Below are 19,248 nucleotides of genomic sequence, written 5' to 3'. Positions count from 1 at the left end.
ATAGGAGTCCTAAATATTTTCCTATATATTATATTTTGCTTTCTTGATATAGAATGTATTTAGTAACCATTTTCAAAAACAATTAATGCAAAACATTCCTGGTTCTTTTAATACACTTGAAAAGAATACATACTATTTTGTGGCTAATTACTTCTATCTTTGAATTAATTCACACTTTTTTCTACCTTTTCTTAGGTTCAGAAGTGCCGCAAGAACTTTTCCAAGTGCCGCAACAGAGTTTATGAACATGTGAGAAGATTATGAACTTCGGAAACGAACAAAGGATCACATGTATAATTCAAGTATACATATTCAAATGTATTACGTGATTTTTTAAAAATATGAATTAACACATTATGCTGATTTAGGGGAAGAAAAATGTCATGTTTGAATAAGAGATCAGAATTTGCTAAGGATGTAGCATTACATGCTTTCAAAATGATTTGTTAGCTTATATTTATTTAGCAATATTTTATTCTATTTTCTTCATAGTGTTTTTAGTAATGCTGAGAAATATAAAGCTTGTATGAATATTTTAAAACTTTTTTGCAGTGTATAGTTTCTGAGTAATAACTATTAACTGAAGTCAAATTAATTAAAGGAAATTTGTCACTAAATTTCAAAGAGCAGAATATGCAAATATTGTCATGAAATTTCCTAGTTTTCTTCGAATTGCTATTGTCCCTAAGTTAGGAACATTTGAAGTTAATATCTCTTCTAAAGGTGATGTCAAGATAACTGGTGGTGTGGAAGGAAAATTTGTGGAACTTCTGTCTGCAGGTCTACAGTTTCGGTACAAACTTCTCATTCCGACCGATAAAGAATGGGGTCGCTTGAAAGAAGACGGTTCCTGGACCGGGGCTGTTGGAATGGTGCATCGGGGTGAAGCTGATCTTGCAGTTAGCAAAATTTCAATCACAGAACAGAAGTCTACTGTTGTGGGGTTCAGTTATCCATACAGTATCGAAACTCTCACTTTTGCTACAGGTGCTCCAGGAGTTATCCCAAAAACGTCTGCGATTTTTTACCCATTTTCGTTTCAAACGTGGATTTGTCTGGCACTCCTTCTTATTGCAATACCCATGTTATTCTGCAAATTTATGAAGAAAAAATATTCCATTGTTTCACTTGCATTTAGAGTATACGGAACTCTGTTGCATCAGGAACTACTTCTCAAGGTCAAAGCAGTGAGTGATAAATTATTATTGGGCTCATGGCTGTGGGGAGCCATGATCTTATCTCTCTGTTATACTACTCTTCTATTATCATTTTTAACTGTACCCGTTAAAGAAAAAGGTGTGCAAACCATAGACGAATTGGCAGCAGCTGCTTCTCGTGGTCTTTATAAATGTATGACATACCAAGGATCATCAACTATATGGATACTTCAGAATAGCAAAACAGATTCAGTCCGATCAATCGGAGAATCCATTCTGAAAAATAACGGCTTAATTAAACTTAATAGTAATCTCCTACCTTCTCAGATTTTGACGAGTAAACGCGTCGCTCTGATAGGTCCAGAAAATGATTTCAGAATTGTTTCGGAAGATCAAATTTTCATTTCTAAAGATTCATTCGCTCTGATGTTTTGGTCCATTGTTATACCCAAAAATTTCTGCTGTAAACGCAAGCTGGATAGTTTTGTTCATAAAGTTTATGCTGCAAGTCTTTATGATAAAATTTTAAACGATAATTTATTTCGTGCCAGATTAAAATATGCTAGAAATAAACCCTCAGAACAACGTTTGCAGCTGTCTCTAGACGACATATCTGGAGCATTTATCTTTCTAATTTCTGGCTATTTATTAGCTTCCTTTGCATTGATTTTCGAATTTTGCTACAAAAAAACATTCGTAGTAAAGAAACAATTAAAATGTGCTTAAACTTTTTAACAAGCAGTTCCTTTTTTTTTTTTTTTTTTTTTTTTTTTTTTTTTTTTTTTTTTTTTTTCATAATTTGAGCCAAATTTCAACCATTTTGTTTTTTGGATTGCTGATAATAAATAAAATTTAAAAATAAGTATTATAAATAAATAAAAATTAAAAGTAAAATTCACTAAAATTTAAATTAAGGGAATTTCTAGGATTTAAAGTTTTCTGCGTATTTGAAGTATTTTATTTTTAATGCATTTTACAATCAATGTATTCAATAATAAAAATAATACCTTCGACATTAATAAATAGAATAAAATTATAATTTTACTTAATATTGCTGAATATTCTGTTTTATTCTCTTTTGAGAGATACACTCATAAACTTCGAAATTCTATCAGAAATTTTAAAATATATTCACAAAATATGTAAAGGTTAATTTAATAAAGTTCATTAATTTTGTTACGTAGAAATACTAAAAATTTTTAAATTATCATAAAATTACAAAATAAATCCGTATATTGTCCAAACAGAATTTTTTTCTGTCAGGAAAATTCCTGTAAACTAGAAACTATTATACTCTGAACTTAGAATTAATCTTGGCTATAAATATTTTCATCTGATTTTATATATCTACCAGTTTCATAAATAAAATATTCATGAAACAAATAGTGAAAGGAATTCTGTAGATGCACAAATTTTACAAGTTTTAAAAAAATAAAATGTATATAGTTTTATTCTTGTATTAAAAATCTTAAAAAAAAAGTAAAAATAAAAAAACCTAACTCACTTCATAATAGACGAAAATATGTTTTTCAATACATCTGTATTTAAATACATATATATTTTATAAAATAGAGGAAATCCAAAATGCGCTAATAAAACTTTCACAGTAGTCCTACAAGCAGGGAAGAAAGTGCCGTAGAGTTCCTACCAGTGGCGTAAACTGGTGTGCAAAAATTAAGGACGAGACGGTTTTTTCAATATAACTTTGCACAAAAGCTTTACAAATCAACACATTTAATACCGTAAGATCCCCAATACGTAAGGACATGAGTAATGTAAGCAACACTTACTAAAAGAGAAATCAGAGGGATAAAAAGAAGCTTTATTGAAAAAGTAGCATGGAGCGCAATGCGACTGAAGGCCGAAACATCCCTATGATGGGTGTCCAGCAAGAAACATCCGGTCTTTAATAGGGGACATGATCTCCCCTGACTGCTAGGCAGGTTTCACATGAAAATGAATGAGGTGTCAATGAGTTGTTGAGGCATTGTTGCCCATTCGTCTTGCAGCGCCAATCGAAGCTCCGGAATCGTTACTGGTGGTAAGGTACGAGCTGCCAAGCGTCTGCCTAGAAAAACCCATACATGCTCGATGGGATTGAGATCCGGAGATCGTGCCGGCCAATTCATACGTTCAATATCCTCACTCTCTAAGAGCTGTTCGGCAGCTACTGTGCGATGACATGGTGCATCGTCGTCCATGAAAAGGAACTGCGGACCCATAGCGCCTCTAAAAAGACGCACATATGGAAGAAGAATCTCGTTACAATAACGGGTCCCGTTGACTGAACCTGCGTCGAAGATGTGAAGGTCTGTACGACTACCAAGCATGATGCCTACCCAAACGAGAACACCGCCACCTCCATACCTGTCCCTTTCAGTGATGTTCGAGGATGATTGCGGCTTCCCCGCTCTCTCCAGATGAGTATGCGATGAGAATCGCTACTCAGACTGAATCTGCTCTCATCTGTAAAGAGTACTCGTCCCCATTCATTGTCTCTCCAATTCCGGTGTTCCCGGCACCACAGAGAACGCCTTCTCCGATGGGCAGGCGTTAGAGGTACACACCGTACAGGGCGTCGTGCAAACAGACCACCACCGTGCAGTCTTCTGGCCACGGTAAAACGCGATATCGGTCGTCCAGTCGCCTGTGTCGTGTGTCTAGCTATTTCTCCCGCTGTCTGCCGCCTGTTTCTTCTGGCCTGTAAGGCAATATACCGGTCATCAGCGGGTGTGGTTCCTCGTGGATGACCACTACTAAACCCCCGGATAGCTGTTCCTGTAGTTTGAAATTGTCTCCAAAGTCGTGAAACGATGCTGTGAGCAATTCCGAACTCTGCAGCCACACTTGTCACACTGCGGCCTTCCTCCAACTTCTCAATGATTCGACCTCGGGTAAAAGCATCCAGATGTCGTCTAACAAATTGATTATTAGCCATTTCTCGCTGAGGCAGCAACTCGGTGTGATTTTAACTGCTACACGGCGTGCAATCTCTTTGCCATAAATACTGATCTTACACCGACAACATGCTTTATACTACTCAGACACTCCCCCATTATGTCTACCTGCATATCTGCGCATGTGCTACCGCACATCACCTTACTTAATCTCCTGATTGGTCTTTCTGTCCGCTCTGCCTCTTCATTCAGGTGATATGCTAATTTTTCGACTTCGTCCTTAATTTTTGCACACCAGTGTAGAACACAGGGCAGGAGAAATTGCCAGAAACGTACTACAAGCAAGGCAGAAAGTGCTATAAACACTTCGAAACACAGAAGAAATTGCCATGAGAACGAACTGCCATAGAAATCTCACAACATCGAATAAACTACCATGGAAAATTTGGAAGCAAATTTTTAAGCATTAAATTTAAGAACATTCACCTTTCACGAAATAGAAGGTGAAGTAATTGAGTGAATTATCATAGGAATTATGTCCACCAGAAAAATAAATAATGATATAACATCTGAAAATGATTTTGTTGAGGAGCCCATTGTTATTATACTGATAAACTTCAGTGCTATGGCTAATATTAAGCTGGTGATTCATTTGGATAAGATAAAAAGTAATTAATCTTCTTGTCACTTGTCGGAAATTCCGAGTTTTTCTGTTTTATTTATTTCTAAAGCTAACAATTAGACTATTAATTAACTTTCTAATTATCTGGCTCTATTATTTTAAATAATTACAATTATAATATCCTAGCTCTCCATGTTATGGCATTCTTTTATTTTGATGGAAATGGCAACAATATTATCTAAATTCCAATATTTCTTTAAATGATGTGAAATATAATTTTAAAGAAAAATTGAAAAATAAAGAAATTTTTTTTAAATATGTAAGAATGTAATTTTTTTATATGCAAGATAAATATAATTTAAACTAACGGTAAACCTTAAATTCTTCCTCCCTGTTCTAAAAATCGTAATAGCTTCTCTGGATTCTTTAAACATTAAACATTCTTTAAACAATTTTTAAACATTAAACAAAATATAACGAAGAAAGCAAGCAAAAAATAAAGCCAAGCAATTTTTAAGCATCACCAAAATGCAAAAATAAAAAAAGTGGCACACGATAATTTTATTTATGAAATTTTACGAAAATGTTTCGGTGTACGATCACTTTTGTGCCGTGTCTTATCTATGCCTCCTTACATTTTCAACTTTAGAAAACAAAAATAATTCAGTATTAAAAATTAAAAAATTTTCTTTTATTCAAAGTTACATGGAAAAAATATGAAAAAACTATTGGGCTTTATATTTGCATTTAATTCAGGTTTACAGCACTTTTTCTGCAAATTCTGAAAGCGTGCTAACACTTTTGTGCGACAGATTCGATATTTGTCATTATCTGAACGTTCCTTCCAAGTACTCATAGTATAGCATAGTAAAGTTTATATTTATTGCATGCTACATGTTGTATATTTATTACCTGTTCAATAATGTTGCATTTTATGTCTAAAACTATAGAACTGTATGATACCTGCCATTTTCTGTTAAACAGAATCTGAAACGAAATTATACTGTTAGCTTATTTTTGTATGTTATTACTTGAGAATGTTAGTTTTGATTTGATTTTATAACATGCAAAAATTAAATATAAGCGGTACTGTGAACTGTATTTATTACGTGTTATGTAAAGTATGCATTTTCAGTCTAAAACTGTAGAAAAGTATGGCATTTGCATTTTCTGGATCAATCAAATTGAATATGAAACAAAATCAGTCGAAGATCTTATTTTTGTATGTTGTTACTTCAGTTATATAATGTGAATTTGGATTTAATTTTATAACTGATGTAAAAATGGGATTTATATGGTGCTGCGAATTATATTTATTGCATATTATGTAAAGTTTGCATTTTCAGTCTTAAATTGTAGAAAAGTACGACATCTGCATTTTCTGTATCAGTCAAATAGAATCTGGAAAGAAATTATTCTGATATCTTATTTTTGCATGTTGTTACTTCATTTCCGGATTTAATTTTATGTATGTCAGTTTGGATTTGATTTTATAACTGATGCCAAAATAGGATTTATGCGGTACTCTGAACATTATTGCAGTATTTTAATTTGTCTTACTTGGAATTACGTTTCAAGTTACTAACAAATTAAGCATTTCTTAAAGGATTTCGAATCTTGTAAGGGAACTCATAGACCTTAAAACCCATAAGATCTTCGAATAGGTAACTGTTGCAAGACCTGGGATAACTTATTTATTTTAAAAGCAATTACTTCCAACTTTTTACAGCTGACTACATAATATAGCTGCTTTCTGAAATAGTCATCAGAAAGTTTGTATTGCCACAAATATTTTTATAATTTAATCCGCTTTGTGACACCATTTTTCGTCATGTTTCCACCTTGCGCGCACAGTTTAAAATATTCTGTCGCATAATTTAATTCCATATTTAATATATAGCTTTTATAACATTTGGAAACTACTGTTAACCTAAAATTCTAAAAATTTCTTATTAAATTTTTATTTTATTTGGAGTTGAGGCTATAAAATGTATTTTATTAAAAAAATTTGTAATGTTTTCATCCATAAAATTTTTCATTATTAAAATATTTATCATACTTTTGGTTCAGTTAGAAAATAGTGCCCATATAAAGAATTCCATCAAATTTCAAGTATGTACCATTAGCCATTTTTAAAATATCATGCGCGCAAGGTGGAAACATGGCGAAATATTTTGTGACAAAGAGGATTAAATTACAAAAATATTTGTGGCAACACAAACTTTCTGGTTACTAGTTTCCAAAGCAGCTATATTATGTAGTCAGGTGTAAAAGGTTGGAAGTAAGTGCTTTTAAAATAAATAAAATATCCCAATTCTTGCAACAGTCACGTATTTGAAGATCATGAGGGGTTTAAGGTGTATGAGCCCCCTTAAGCATAATTACAAGAGTGAAGGCTAACGTTTTTAAGTAACTGGTTTTCGCTATATAGTATTAGCAATAATGAAAGGGTGGCGATACCGTACTGAGGAACCTCGGATTATGAATATGTCATTTTATGAACACTTTCGTTGACGAACAAATTATTTGAACAGAAAACTCCTCAGATGATAAATAGTGTCTCGAGTTACAAACACCCAAGTCGGCAGTTTGTGATTTTTCAAAAGCTTTTTGAGGCAACCAGTAACCACATAATTATTACTAAGAGATATCTGGAAGCATTATTTCGATGTTTTCATCACTTAACTGTTACTGGAAAAGGCATTCCAGTAAGTGATACACAAACAAGAAAGGCATTCCAGTAAATGGATTTTTTTAATAGAAAAGTTTGGCCAGATTGAGTTGTATGAGATATTTGTAGGAGATATTCGAGTACTTTGAAACGTAGAACCTTTTAGTTATTTATGTAGTGTCTTTAGAAACAAATAATGGGCTAGGAAGTAAATAATAATAATTTATATAAATAGTATGACTAACTAACTAATATTACTAATTATAACTAATAATATAACTAAAATGACTAAAATTATAATACCCTTAACACATGAGCTTGGAAGTAAATAATAAAGACTTGGAAAAGTTGCTACTATCATAACAACGTGCAATTATCATGAGTAACAATGATAATCAAGTGTAAGAATTATGAGTAAGCTTAATGAGTAAGAATTACAGCTTCGGAAGCAGCAGTAAAACGCGATTCTAACGGAAATGGCTTCAAAAAAATCTGATGTGTACACCACATGACTTCCTTGTACGGAATATTAAATTTTACGCATCTTTTCTTGCATTTCATTTAAACTTATTGGATTGAATTAAATCTACTTCGCCGACAGCGCAATAACCACAGTAGAATAAATGCATTCTTTAAAATTCACTCTGGTATTTGTTTACCATAGCGACACTCTGGCGCTAGATTCACTTAACAGTATTAATAATTATATAACAGTTAACTTATGTGATAATTATATAACGGAAACTAAGTTAACTGTTATATAATCCAATAATTATATAACACTTATATATTTCGTTCATATTATAACTAATAATGCACAAAATTTGTATCATTTAAAGAATAGAATTATCTAATCGTTGCCACAAATTATTATCCAAATATTATAATAAAGCTAGAATGATGTATAAAGGAAATTAAGCAAACAAAACAAAAAAAGAAAGAGTTTTTCACAGAAGATTGAGTATTTCTCATTTAATTAATTCAGTTCTCACTTCGCGAGAAGGAAAAAATACATAAAAACTCCAAATATCTATATTAAAAATTACAAAGTAAATCTGAAACACTTATTTCCTCGAAAAAATTCCAGAAAGAATTAAGCATGATTTAATTGGCAATAATAAATGAATGCGTTATCTTTTTTGTTGCGAAGCTAAGTTTCTCTAGACTGGCAACAAATCCACTAGTCTCCTGTTTCAAATGTAAACATCAATGGCCGCCATAAAAAAAAAGGCTTAGCGGCACTTAGACAACTTGTAAATTGTTGATAATTCTAAACATATCGCATACAGATTTACTAAAGGCATAAAAACCTTAACCGGATTATAAAAACAACATAATACAATCATTTTAAAGCAAAAAAATGTACAATTTACAAACATATAAGAGTAACAGAGTGGAGTGAGCCGGGTAACAGAGTGGATATATATATAAATATATTTATATACGTTTGGTGCGGCCGATTGTAACCAAAATACGGGGTGCACATCTACATGTTATAGCAGTCCTATGTACAAAATTTCAACGTTCTGAGGCTACTCGTTTTTCAGTTATGCGAGATACGTGCGCACGTACATACATACGTTCGTACAGAGGCCACGAAAAATTCTCTTTAGAATTAATTTTAAAGCAGTTTTATAATTTTTTTGAAGGAAAAGGGTATTTTATTCTGTTAATTTGGTATTTTCGTTAAATTGCATTCGATAGCGGTCAAAATGGATATTTTCGTTGAAATATGCTGCCTGAAACTTTTCGCGATTACTATACTTCCTTTTTACTTCGTACAAGGAAGTAAAAAAGGGGAGAAGAAAGAAAAATTATCCTAGAAATTTGGCAAAATGGGATAAGAGGCAAAGTTTTCACATTACACCATCATTTCGAGAAAGCAAATAAAACTACAGCATAAGCAAAGCGTAGGAAACGATAGATTTTAAAGCGTAGGAAACGATAGATTATAATGGACAAATTTTGAGTGAAAGTAAAGCCCAAAGAGTATCAAATAGAACGGCGCTGAAAGACAAACAAAAGATAATAGAAGATGGCTCCCGAAAACCAGTTGGTTTCATGGAAAGAAATTTTGCATCAAAGTTATAACATCTTTGGCATTTCTTTCTACTTATGTCAACCATTTTCCTTCGTACAGATGCAGTAAAATAAAAAGTTAAAAAATCGAAATAAAATTTAAAAGTTTTCATCTGTTTTTATCTGTTTAATACAGTGTTTATTTTTATTTTTTTATTTTTTTATTTGTTTTTTATTTAATGATTTCCATTTGCTTTGGGTTTTGAACCCGTGCACAAAGAGCTTCTTCAAAGTTAAATCATTATCCAGGTACGAATTAATCCTAAATTAATTTTACATTAATTTCTAAAAGAAGAATTGCTTCGCTTTACGAAAATTTCTGTTGATGAGCAACTTTTAGAAATGAATTAAATTCGTGCACTGAGTATTACTGTAATTCAAAAAAATCACATGCAATCAACATCAATACACACAGAATTTTAAAAATGGCACAAATCAAAGTTATAACATCTTTGGCATTTCTTTCTGCTTACGTGAACCATTTTCCTTCATACAGATGCAGTAAAATTAAAAGTTAAAAAATCGCAATAAAATTTAAAATTTTTCATATGTTTTTATCTATTTAATACAGTGTTTATCTTTTTTTTTATATATATATATATATTTAATGATTTCCATTTGCTTTGGGTTATGAACCCGTGCACAAAGAACTTCTGCAAAGTTAAACCATCTGTCCAGGTACGAATTAGTCCATTTTACATTAATTCCTAAAAGAAGAATTGCTTCGCTTTACGAACATTTCTGTTGATGAGCAACTTTTAGAAAGTAATTAAATTCGTGCACTGAGTTTTACTGTAATTCAAAAGAATCACATGCAATCAACGTCAATACACACAGAATTTTAAAAATGGCACAAGCAGAATTTCTAAATAAATTAATCGATGCAAATAGATTATTGGTATACAAATGGAAGGAAATTTTTACATGATTAATGAATTTTAACTGCATTATTATAGTTAATAAATTCCAAGATATTCATTTCTACGAATATATAAATATTTCTCAAAAATGTTTTGACTTATTAAATTTTAGCGTGAAATATTAGAAATAAAAGAGTTAAGGGAAAAGCCAAAGCTATATATATACAAAAATATAGATATCTGTTAATTAAAAAAAATAAGGCTCGTTGCGTAACTTATGACTTCTTTGAGACCTTATGCCTAATTTAGTACATCTGCTAACGCAAATCACTCAAAAGCTATGTTAAACAAATAAAGTCGAAAATCATTATAATATACGCCCAAAAATTTGTTTTAAATGCAAGACCGCTAGATCAAATTACTACTGTTTTTTTAAACATTACACACACCGTAGTAATTCATACATTAAAAGAAACGAAACTACAGGACGTTTTCTCACTCACTACCACTCTTTTGTAGTGAGTTAGTCACGCAATATGGATGGATATAAATGGTGGACAAGTTCGGTCCATACATTTCGTAGCGTGGACCTACATTTTTAACATAATTTGCATACTTTTTTTTTTTATTATTTGAAAACATGCAGACTCCCAGTGCACCACGTATGTACAACATGGGGCTTGCAGAAGTAAACACTTTAAGGAGCGTTTTTGTTCAAATCCCTATTGTCAAGAACACGAATGAAAGCTCAGAGAAAATATCCATATTCTTGTGATAGTCATTAACATCGAAATGTTGTAAAAAGTAATGATTGAGGCTCGACTATGTATGGATGTGTATTGTATGACGATGGATCACTCGTAAAACATTTGCAAGGCATGAGAAAAATTTATAAATTTCTTTTCTTTTCGTATATTACTGTAGTGAAATATTTTTAAAAATACAGTGTTTTGAAATTTTAGAAGTGGTATAGTAGGCGTGTACTATGTTTTATTTTATGTGCATGAATAATTAAACAAATGCATAAATAAATCAAATCAATAAGCAAGCTTCCCGTATTTGTTAAAAAATCGTTCGGATTATGTATTTTCATATTTTATTTCCAAACCTGATATTATCTTATGCTATAATATTTAGCTTTTTTAGATACTGACTAAGATATAAGCATTTCAAAAAAGACAAAAGTATGAATAAATAACTACCTATTTGAAAGTTTTAGCTTATTTTTTTAGACTGTCAATGAATTAGAACTATTCTAGTAGGTGATTTGGTTTTTAAATGTTACAGTTTATTTTCAAAAGAAATATCTCTGAAGTTTAATTCCAGCATTTTTTTCCTTAAGGAAAGAAAATGTTTGCTTGTGTGAAGTCATGCAGAAAATTAAGATAAAATATTATATTATTTGAGATTCTGAAGTAACTGTCATCCAAGTCTCTAATTACTAATCAATCAGATATTTTACTTTCTGAAATTAATTATTTACGTTTGAGGACTTCAGAAATGCTTGTTTCTGAATGATTTGCAATCTTTTATCGAGATTACATATAAAGTTATGATTTTCATTGAATTTATTTGTAAATTAATAATTTGTTCTTTTGTGTTACTGGAATGTTAGATATGCGTAATAAATTTGGATTTTTTAAAACTGTCTTTGAGCTAATGATTTTGTTTGCATTTCCCTCTTACAACTCCATAAAATGTTTTATTCATGAGTTGTACTTTTAACTGTGGAATTTCTAGATCTGCCTACATCCTGTAATTAGAAGTTCTTGAAAATATTCCTTTTAATGCTCAATACATTATTTTGATTTTAGCTTTTATTTTATTATTTCACAATGCACTTCGTAAACGTTTAATCTCTTAATCCTTTTAACATCTCCATTCACTTTGCTTACCTTTATTTTAAAGAGGAAATGAATAAAAAGCTATCCATTTAAGTAACAGCTAATAACTATACTTCCATTATCTGATAACAAGAGAGTACGTTTTTATTGTACATTTTCCATGCTTTTAGTAAACAAAGTTAGAATGGAAACTCTAGAAATAGCTCTTTATAACGAAATGTCAGCTACTTTTAGCAGTTGAAGTTCTTTCTGTTTATAAATTACTTTGAGCATTTGTTTATTCCTTAATGCATTAAAAAGAGCATTTTATTTCTTTTCATATTCACATCGGCATATAATCTTTGGTATGTAAGGAGGACGAAGTTATTCCAAACAATAAATTTGGAATAATTTCAGTTATTTGTTTCAAATTTTTCATAAAAAATCTGATGTGTACACCACATGACTTCTTTGTACGGAATATTAAATTATACGCATTTGTTTTTTGCATTTCTTTTAAACTTATTTGATTTAATTAAATCTACTTCGCCGACAGCGCATAAACCACAATAGAATAAAGGCATTGTTTAAAATTCACTCTATTTGTTTAACATAGCGACACTCTGGCACTCTGGTTCACTTAAAAGTATTATATTTCATTCATACTATAACTCAGAATGCACAAAATGTATATCATTTAAAGAATTATCTAATCTTTGCCACATGTTTTTTTCAAATACTATAATAAAGCTAGAACGATGTAAAAAAGAAATTAAGCAAACAAAATAAAAAAGAAACAGTTTTTCACAGAAGATTGAGTATTTCTCATTCAATTAATTCAGTTTTCATTTCGCGCCAAGACAAAAATACATAAAAGCTCAAAATATCTGTATTAAAAATTACTAATTATTAAAAATTAAATTACTAATTATTAAAAATTAAGTAAATCTTAAACACTTATTTCCTCGAAAAAATTCCAGAAAGGATTAAGCATGATTTAATTCGAAATAATAAATGAAGGCGTTATTTTTGTTGTTGCGAAGCTTAGTCTCTCTAGATTGGCACCAAATCTACAATTCTGCTGTTTCAAATGTAAACAAATATGTCCGCCATGTTATTTAAAACTTAACCGCACTTAAACAGCTTTTAAATTGTTGATAATTGTGCAAATATTCCTTCCAGAATTACGAAAGGCATAAAAACCTTAACCGGAAGATAAGAACAACATAATTCAATCATTTTTAAAGCAAAAAATGTACAATTTACAAACATATAAGAGTAAAGAAACTGAGCTCACTGAGCTGAGTAACAGAGTGGATATATATATATATATATATATATATATATATATATATATTTATATACTTTTGGTGCAACCGATTGCAACCAAAATACGAGGTGACATCTACATGTTACAGCAGTCCTACATACAAAATTTCAACGTTCTGAGGCTACTCGTTTTTGAGTTATGCGAGATACGTACGTACGTACGTAGGTTCGTACGCACGTACGTACATACGTTATACAGACGCCACGAAAAATTCTCTTCATAATTTATTTTAAAGCAGTTTTATAATTTTTTTGGAGGAAACGAGTCTTTTATTCTGTCCTTACGTACAGATATCACGCAAAAACATCGTTAAATTGCATTCCATAGCGGTCAAAATGGATATTTTCTTTTAAATATGCTGCCTGAACCTTTTCGCGATTACAATACTTCCTTTTTACTTCGTACAAGGAAGTAAAAAGCAAATATTTTTAATGTATTTTAGTATATCAACAGATACATCCTCAGTAGGATCAAATATAGTGTACATAAATTTTTCCTTTTCCAAGGAAATGATTTTGGACTTGTGTTCGGACATTTTTGAAGATTTGGTAGCTCCGTAGTTAAATCTAGCTTTTTTGAGCTAATAATTGACGAAATTGTGAAAAGCATTATTCGCAATTAATGCGATTAATTATTTGCAATTAAGAGGACAATTTCCTCTTGGAGGTAAGATACATAATTATAGGTTTTATTATTTCTAATTAACTGATTGAGAATAATATTTTCAATTACTTTTTTACAAATGCTAGGTTTCCAGTTGATTGATTTATTGGTGTTAAACTAAATATTCCTCTTTTATCAAAAAGATTAATTTTATTAAAATTAATAATGTTTTAAATCTCTGTATTCAATATTCTTCTGCGAATTCGTTTTATTGAATTTTTTGAATAAGGACAGTAAATATTGCTAGTTTCAATTAAATCAAAATTGTTTATTATATTATCTAAGTACCTGTAAGTAAAATTTAAATGTTTTAAAATGTGAACTGGGAGTGGTTGCAGAAAATGGGTTCTTTGGAGAGCAAGTAAAAACTTTAAATTTCAGTTGAGTAGTTAGTTTTCATAGGTATTCCGTTAATTTGGGAAAAATTATTATGAAAATTATTATTAATTATGAAAATATTTTCATTTGGAGAAATCCAATACTGTAAGCATGATAGGGAAAAGTTGTGGCAAAATAAGATGGCTGCCATAAGTTTCTTTTCTCTTTAATTGAGGTGGTTTTCCCCATGTGTAACGTGTATACGAGCCAGTTTCCCTTAGAAAGTCCTCCACGAAAGACATCCCTCCCTTTAGGCAGATAGCCCTCGTGTGCTTTGCCATAATTAAATACACACACACACACTCTTTAATTGAGGTATACAGACTTTTAAAATAGTAAGTAGCAGCTGATATTTTGTACATCAAGATTTTTAGTGTTAGTAAGACTGGAATGTTTTATTGATGATCCAGCTGTGAAAGTGTTCTTGTTAACAATAGCAAAATTATGAAAACGAATTTTCTTAAATTTGAGAACAAAAATGTAATAAATGCCTTTTTTAAAAATTTCTGGTACCATTGGCAGTATATCTGAATTTAACTGGACTTAACGAAATTTAGCAAAGCAAGTAAGTTAGCAAATCTATTGTAATCAGACCTGACCGAAATTGTCATTTTGCGGTAAAACGCTTGAGGTTTACTCAATTTACTTTACGTTACACTTTGTTTTATAATAAGCAACCTGTTCTTATTATAAAACAAATAACAAACAGTTCCTCGTGATTTCTTCATAAGTAACTTGATATCTTATTCTCTATTTTTTTAATAAAACATCTTCCTGTAAAATTTTCTCCTTCTTCTTTTAATGAAACATTTTTATTTAATGAAAAATGTCTTAATTAGTAAATAGACAGTATATTTTACTGGTTAGCAAATACAAAGGTACATTTATTCTAATTGTAATGCGACATTAGTTCCTTTTCTTATTCCTTTCTATGGCTGAATCATGTAGAGCCTTCCCCTACTTCCTTTATTGGACAGTTAAGAAAAACATTCTTGTTAGTTCTTGTTTCTTAAGAAAAACATTCCTTCTTCATAAATTACTTGTCCTTTTACCTTTTAACTTCTTCTTATAAAAGTAAAATAAATTTCTCTTTCTTCTTTGTAGAATCTTCCTATAAGAAATACAGGTACAGTTACACATAGGTAACAATAAAAGTTATTCAATTTCACAATCAATTACAGTTATGCAGGGACCAGAACCAAATGCCACCAAATGGTCGCCAAGTTGAACTTGGCGATATTTCGACAATTTAGCGAGCTAGACATTTACCCAAATACACTTGTAATTTTATTTTTTCGCAAGAGCTAGGCATTTTTAGGCATTGTTACATTATACGAAAGATACTACAGTTTTGCATATAATTTTACTAAAATTATTTACGTATATACAGAATTTGTAACATTAACATTGTTATTCAATTTAAACATATTTTATGTTTAAATTAATATCAGTATTAAATTTCAGATTATCTTAATGCAAAAAAAAAAACTTTATTATTGTTTAATGCGAAGGTATGACTATCTAAATAAAAATTAAGTGATAATGAACATTAACAAAACGCATAAATAAGGCGACGAGAAGGAGAGATTTCATTTGTAATTATAAGTCTGTAATTGACGCTCATTTCATGATACTTTAACATTATCTAGACTATCTAGACTTTAACATTATCTAGTACTCAAAATCTGAGCTTCACTTTTCTCATAAAGGTGTAGTGATTCGTCAAACCACTTAATGATTATATGCAATGAAAAAATATAGTATAGACTTAGACATAATGGAAAAAACTGGAAAAGAAATGGAAAATTGTGACTAAAGAAAAAAGTGTTTTCCACAATAAATATCTAAGTAAAGTCAGAGAAAAGCTTTAAGATTTTTAAAGGAAATTTATTTTTTATCTGGATAGAAGAAGATAATTCAGCAAAGTAGTTAAAGTACATGAATTTTTATCTTTTAATAAAAAAAGTAAACTAGTCGAAAGAATTATCCTATTAAGCTCAAGAAATCCCGAAGGACTATTAGTTTCGTTTTGGCATTTTGCGCCGGACTCATAAATGTCGGTTCACTTTTCAAACTGTTGCCACAAAATGTTAAAGTCCTGCATTATATTTGAAGAAATTAAATAATGAAAAATCTGCATAAATGTATGTATATTTCTCGTGATAAAACAACGGTACATAGAGTCATCGAATTTTGAATAACGTAATCCTCCAACGAATATGAGCATGTGGAAGACCAAATTTGAAATTTGTTTTATGACCGATTTCCTATTTTTTAAAACTTTGACGAATTTTTGATTAACAAACTCAAGGATTTCAAACCGAGCAATGGCAACGTTGTGCAGAAAAAACATTTTTATCTCCAGCGCGTGAGTCTCTGTATCGGAAATTCTAAAGATATGCTCGTTTTAAAACTATTTTGCGATATTGCTGTTGCACTGGATCTTATGGTTTAAGTGCGAGAAACATGATATTTAATAAGGAAAGGTAAAACACAAAATGTTAAAAAACGCCCCTACGCAATTTAAAATCTGAAACATTTCAGTTTTTTTTTTTTTTTTTTTTTTTTTTTTCACCTTAAAACCCGTAAGATCTTTGAATATGTGACTGTTGCTAGAATTGGGTTAACTTATTTTTTTTAAAGCAATGACTTCCAACTTTTTACAGCTGACTATATAATATAGCTGCTTTCTGAAATAGTAATCAGAAAGTTTGTGTTGCCACAAATATTTTTATAATTTAATCTGCTTTGTTACAAAATTTTTCGTTATGTTTCCACCTTGCGCGCATAGTTTAAAACATTCTGTGGCATAATTTAATTCCATATTTAATATGTAGCTTTTATAACATTTGGAAACTACTGTGAACTAAAAACTCTAAGAATTTCATGTTAATTTTTTTATTTCATTTGGAGTTGAGTTTATAAAATGCATTTTATTAAAAAAATCTGTAATTTTTGTGCATAAAATTTTTTAATATTTAAAATATTCGTCATATTTTTGGTTCAGTTAGAAGATAGTGCCCATATAAAGAATTTTATCAAATTTGAAGTATGTACCGTTGGTCATTTTTAAAATATCATGATGAAATATTTTGTCATAAAGTGGATTAAATTACAAAAATATTTGTGGCAACACAAACTTTCTGATTAGTAGTTTCTAAAGCAGCTATATTATGTAGTCAGCTGTAAAAAGCTGGAAGTGATTGCTTTTAAAATAAATAAAATATCCCAATTCTTGCAAAGTCACATATTCGAAAATCATAAGGGGTTTAAGGTGTATGAGCCCCCAAGACTATCTAGGCATTTTAGTTTCATTTTTCAAGCGATCTTTAGGTTTGTATCGTTTATGCTCGCAGTTACTATAGCCAAATAACTATAATAAATTTCTTTTTCGCAACTTCTTCTTTCAGAGAAAAGAATTAAATATTAGTAAATGTAGCTTCGGTTTTAATATTTTACAATCGGGCCCACCAGCGGCCGAGCGGTAAAATCGCTGAACACTGGTAGTTCGGTCCGAGGTTCGAATCCCGCAAACGGGCTGGCTGCATGGGCGTTTTCGTGGTTTTCCCCATGTGTAACGTGTATACGATCCAGTTTCCCTTAGAAAGTCCTCCACGAAGGCGTCCCTCCTCTTAGGCAGATAGCCCTCGAGGCTGTGCCATAATCACACACACACATATCTTACAATCTTGTTTTAAGAAAGCTTTTTGAAGATGGCAAGCTGATCCCATTTTATCATTACACATTTTTAGAACTATTCTTATTAAATAAGTTAGAATTATTATAATTTATTATTCAAAATAAATGAGCTTTTATCTTTAAAAAATAATATGTGCAACCAATGATAAGTGATAAAAAAATTATCTGCATTAATAATGCCGTGTTGCCATGTATAAAAATGAACAAGATCTGCCTGATGTTTATTATTGTTTCAACGTATAATGCATATGGATCAACTTTCTCTTTAAAATCACTTGCAAGAAAGTTACCATTACCTGTATCTAATACATATATCAAATGCAAAATTTCAAACTTTGCTTCTTTTATATACTGATATATAGATTACAGAATCCAGTTAAGACAATCTAGACCTTTACAGCGAATTTCAGACGCGCCCATTCCTCTTTTCTATGCTTTTGTGAGGGAAAGTTAGGATGATAAAAGTTACAGGAGGCTCCCAAAAGCTGAAATCTTAGGTTTGTGCCTTGTAGACTTAGGTGCTTAACCCTTTGACGCGCGGTGGTCGCGCCCTGAAACCACCATTTTCCGAATTTTTTTCTCCTCTTTTTTCCGAAATTTTTGAATGAAAATGAATTGATTACTGATATTTTACGTCTAAATAACACAAAATGACTGTAGAATCATATATGTTTTAGGTATTAATAGTTCAGATCGGATGCCTTTTAAAATTCGTTTTCGATGAGACAAAATAACTTCCTTTTATTAATATAAACAACTTTAAATTTCAAAAGTTAGTCATTGCACATCATGATTTCTATCATAAGCAATAAAAAATTGCAGTAATTATGGCATTTGCTATGTGGTTTCAGGACGCGACCACTGCGCCACTAGAGCATTGTGTCACAAGCTTACAATCCTCTAGAGTCTAGAGGCTTGGTGGTGGCGCCTTGAAACCACTGGCATTTGCTTCTCAATGGCGTTCGCTTGCTTTTCAAATAGGAACGTTTATTTTTACCCGGATATAGATAAAGGGCTTTAAAACCACATAGTTATTTTATTACTAAACAATACATGCACATGCCCAGTA

At 30.9% G+C, this 19,248-nt stretch overlaps 1 protein-coding gene across 1 annotated transcript; it reads left to right on the top strand.

Annotated features, from left to right (window-relative positions):
* The first annotated feature begins 647 nt into the window (after positions 1-647).
* On the top strand, positions 648-1,883 carry LOC118184079 (ionotropic receptor 21a-like). The gene has a single exon (XM_035353722.1). It carries the CDS (start codon positions 648-650, stop codon positions 1,881-1,883), a length of 1,236 nt encoding a protein of 411 aa, XP_035209613.1.
* The last annotated feature ends 17,365 nt before the right edge of the window (positions 1,884-19,248 follow it).

This window comes from Stegodyphus dumicola, chromosome 6 (genome assembly GCF_044657685.1).
Source record: "Stegodyphus dumicola isolate Sdum_Otavi_A_Nest chromosome 6, ASM4465768v1".
NCBI lineage: Eukaryota > Metazoa > Arthropoda > Arachnida > Araneae > Eresidae > Stegodyphus > Stegodyphus dumicola.
This window is presented reverse-complemented; position numbering and strand designations above follow the sequence as displayed.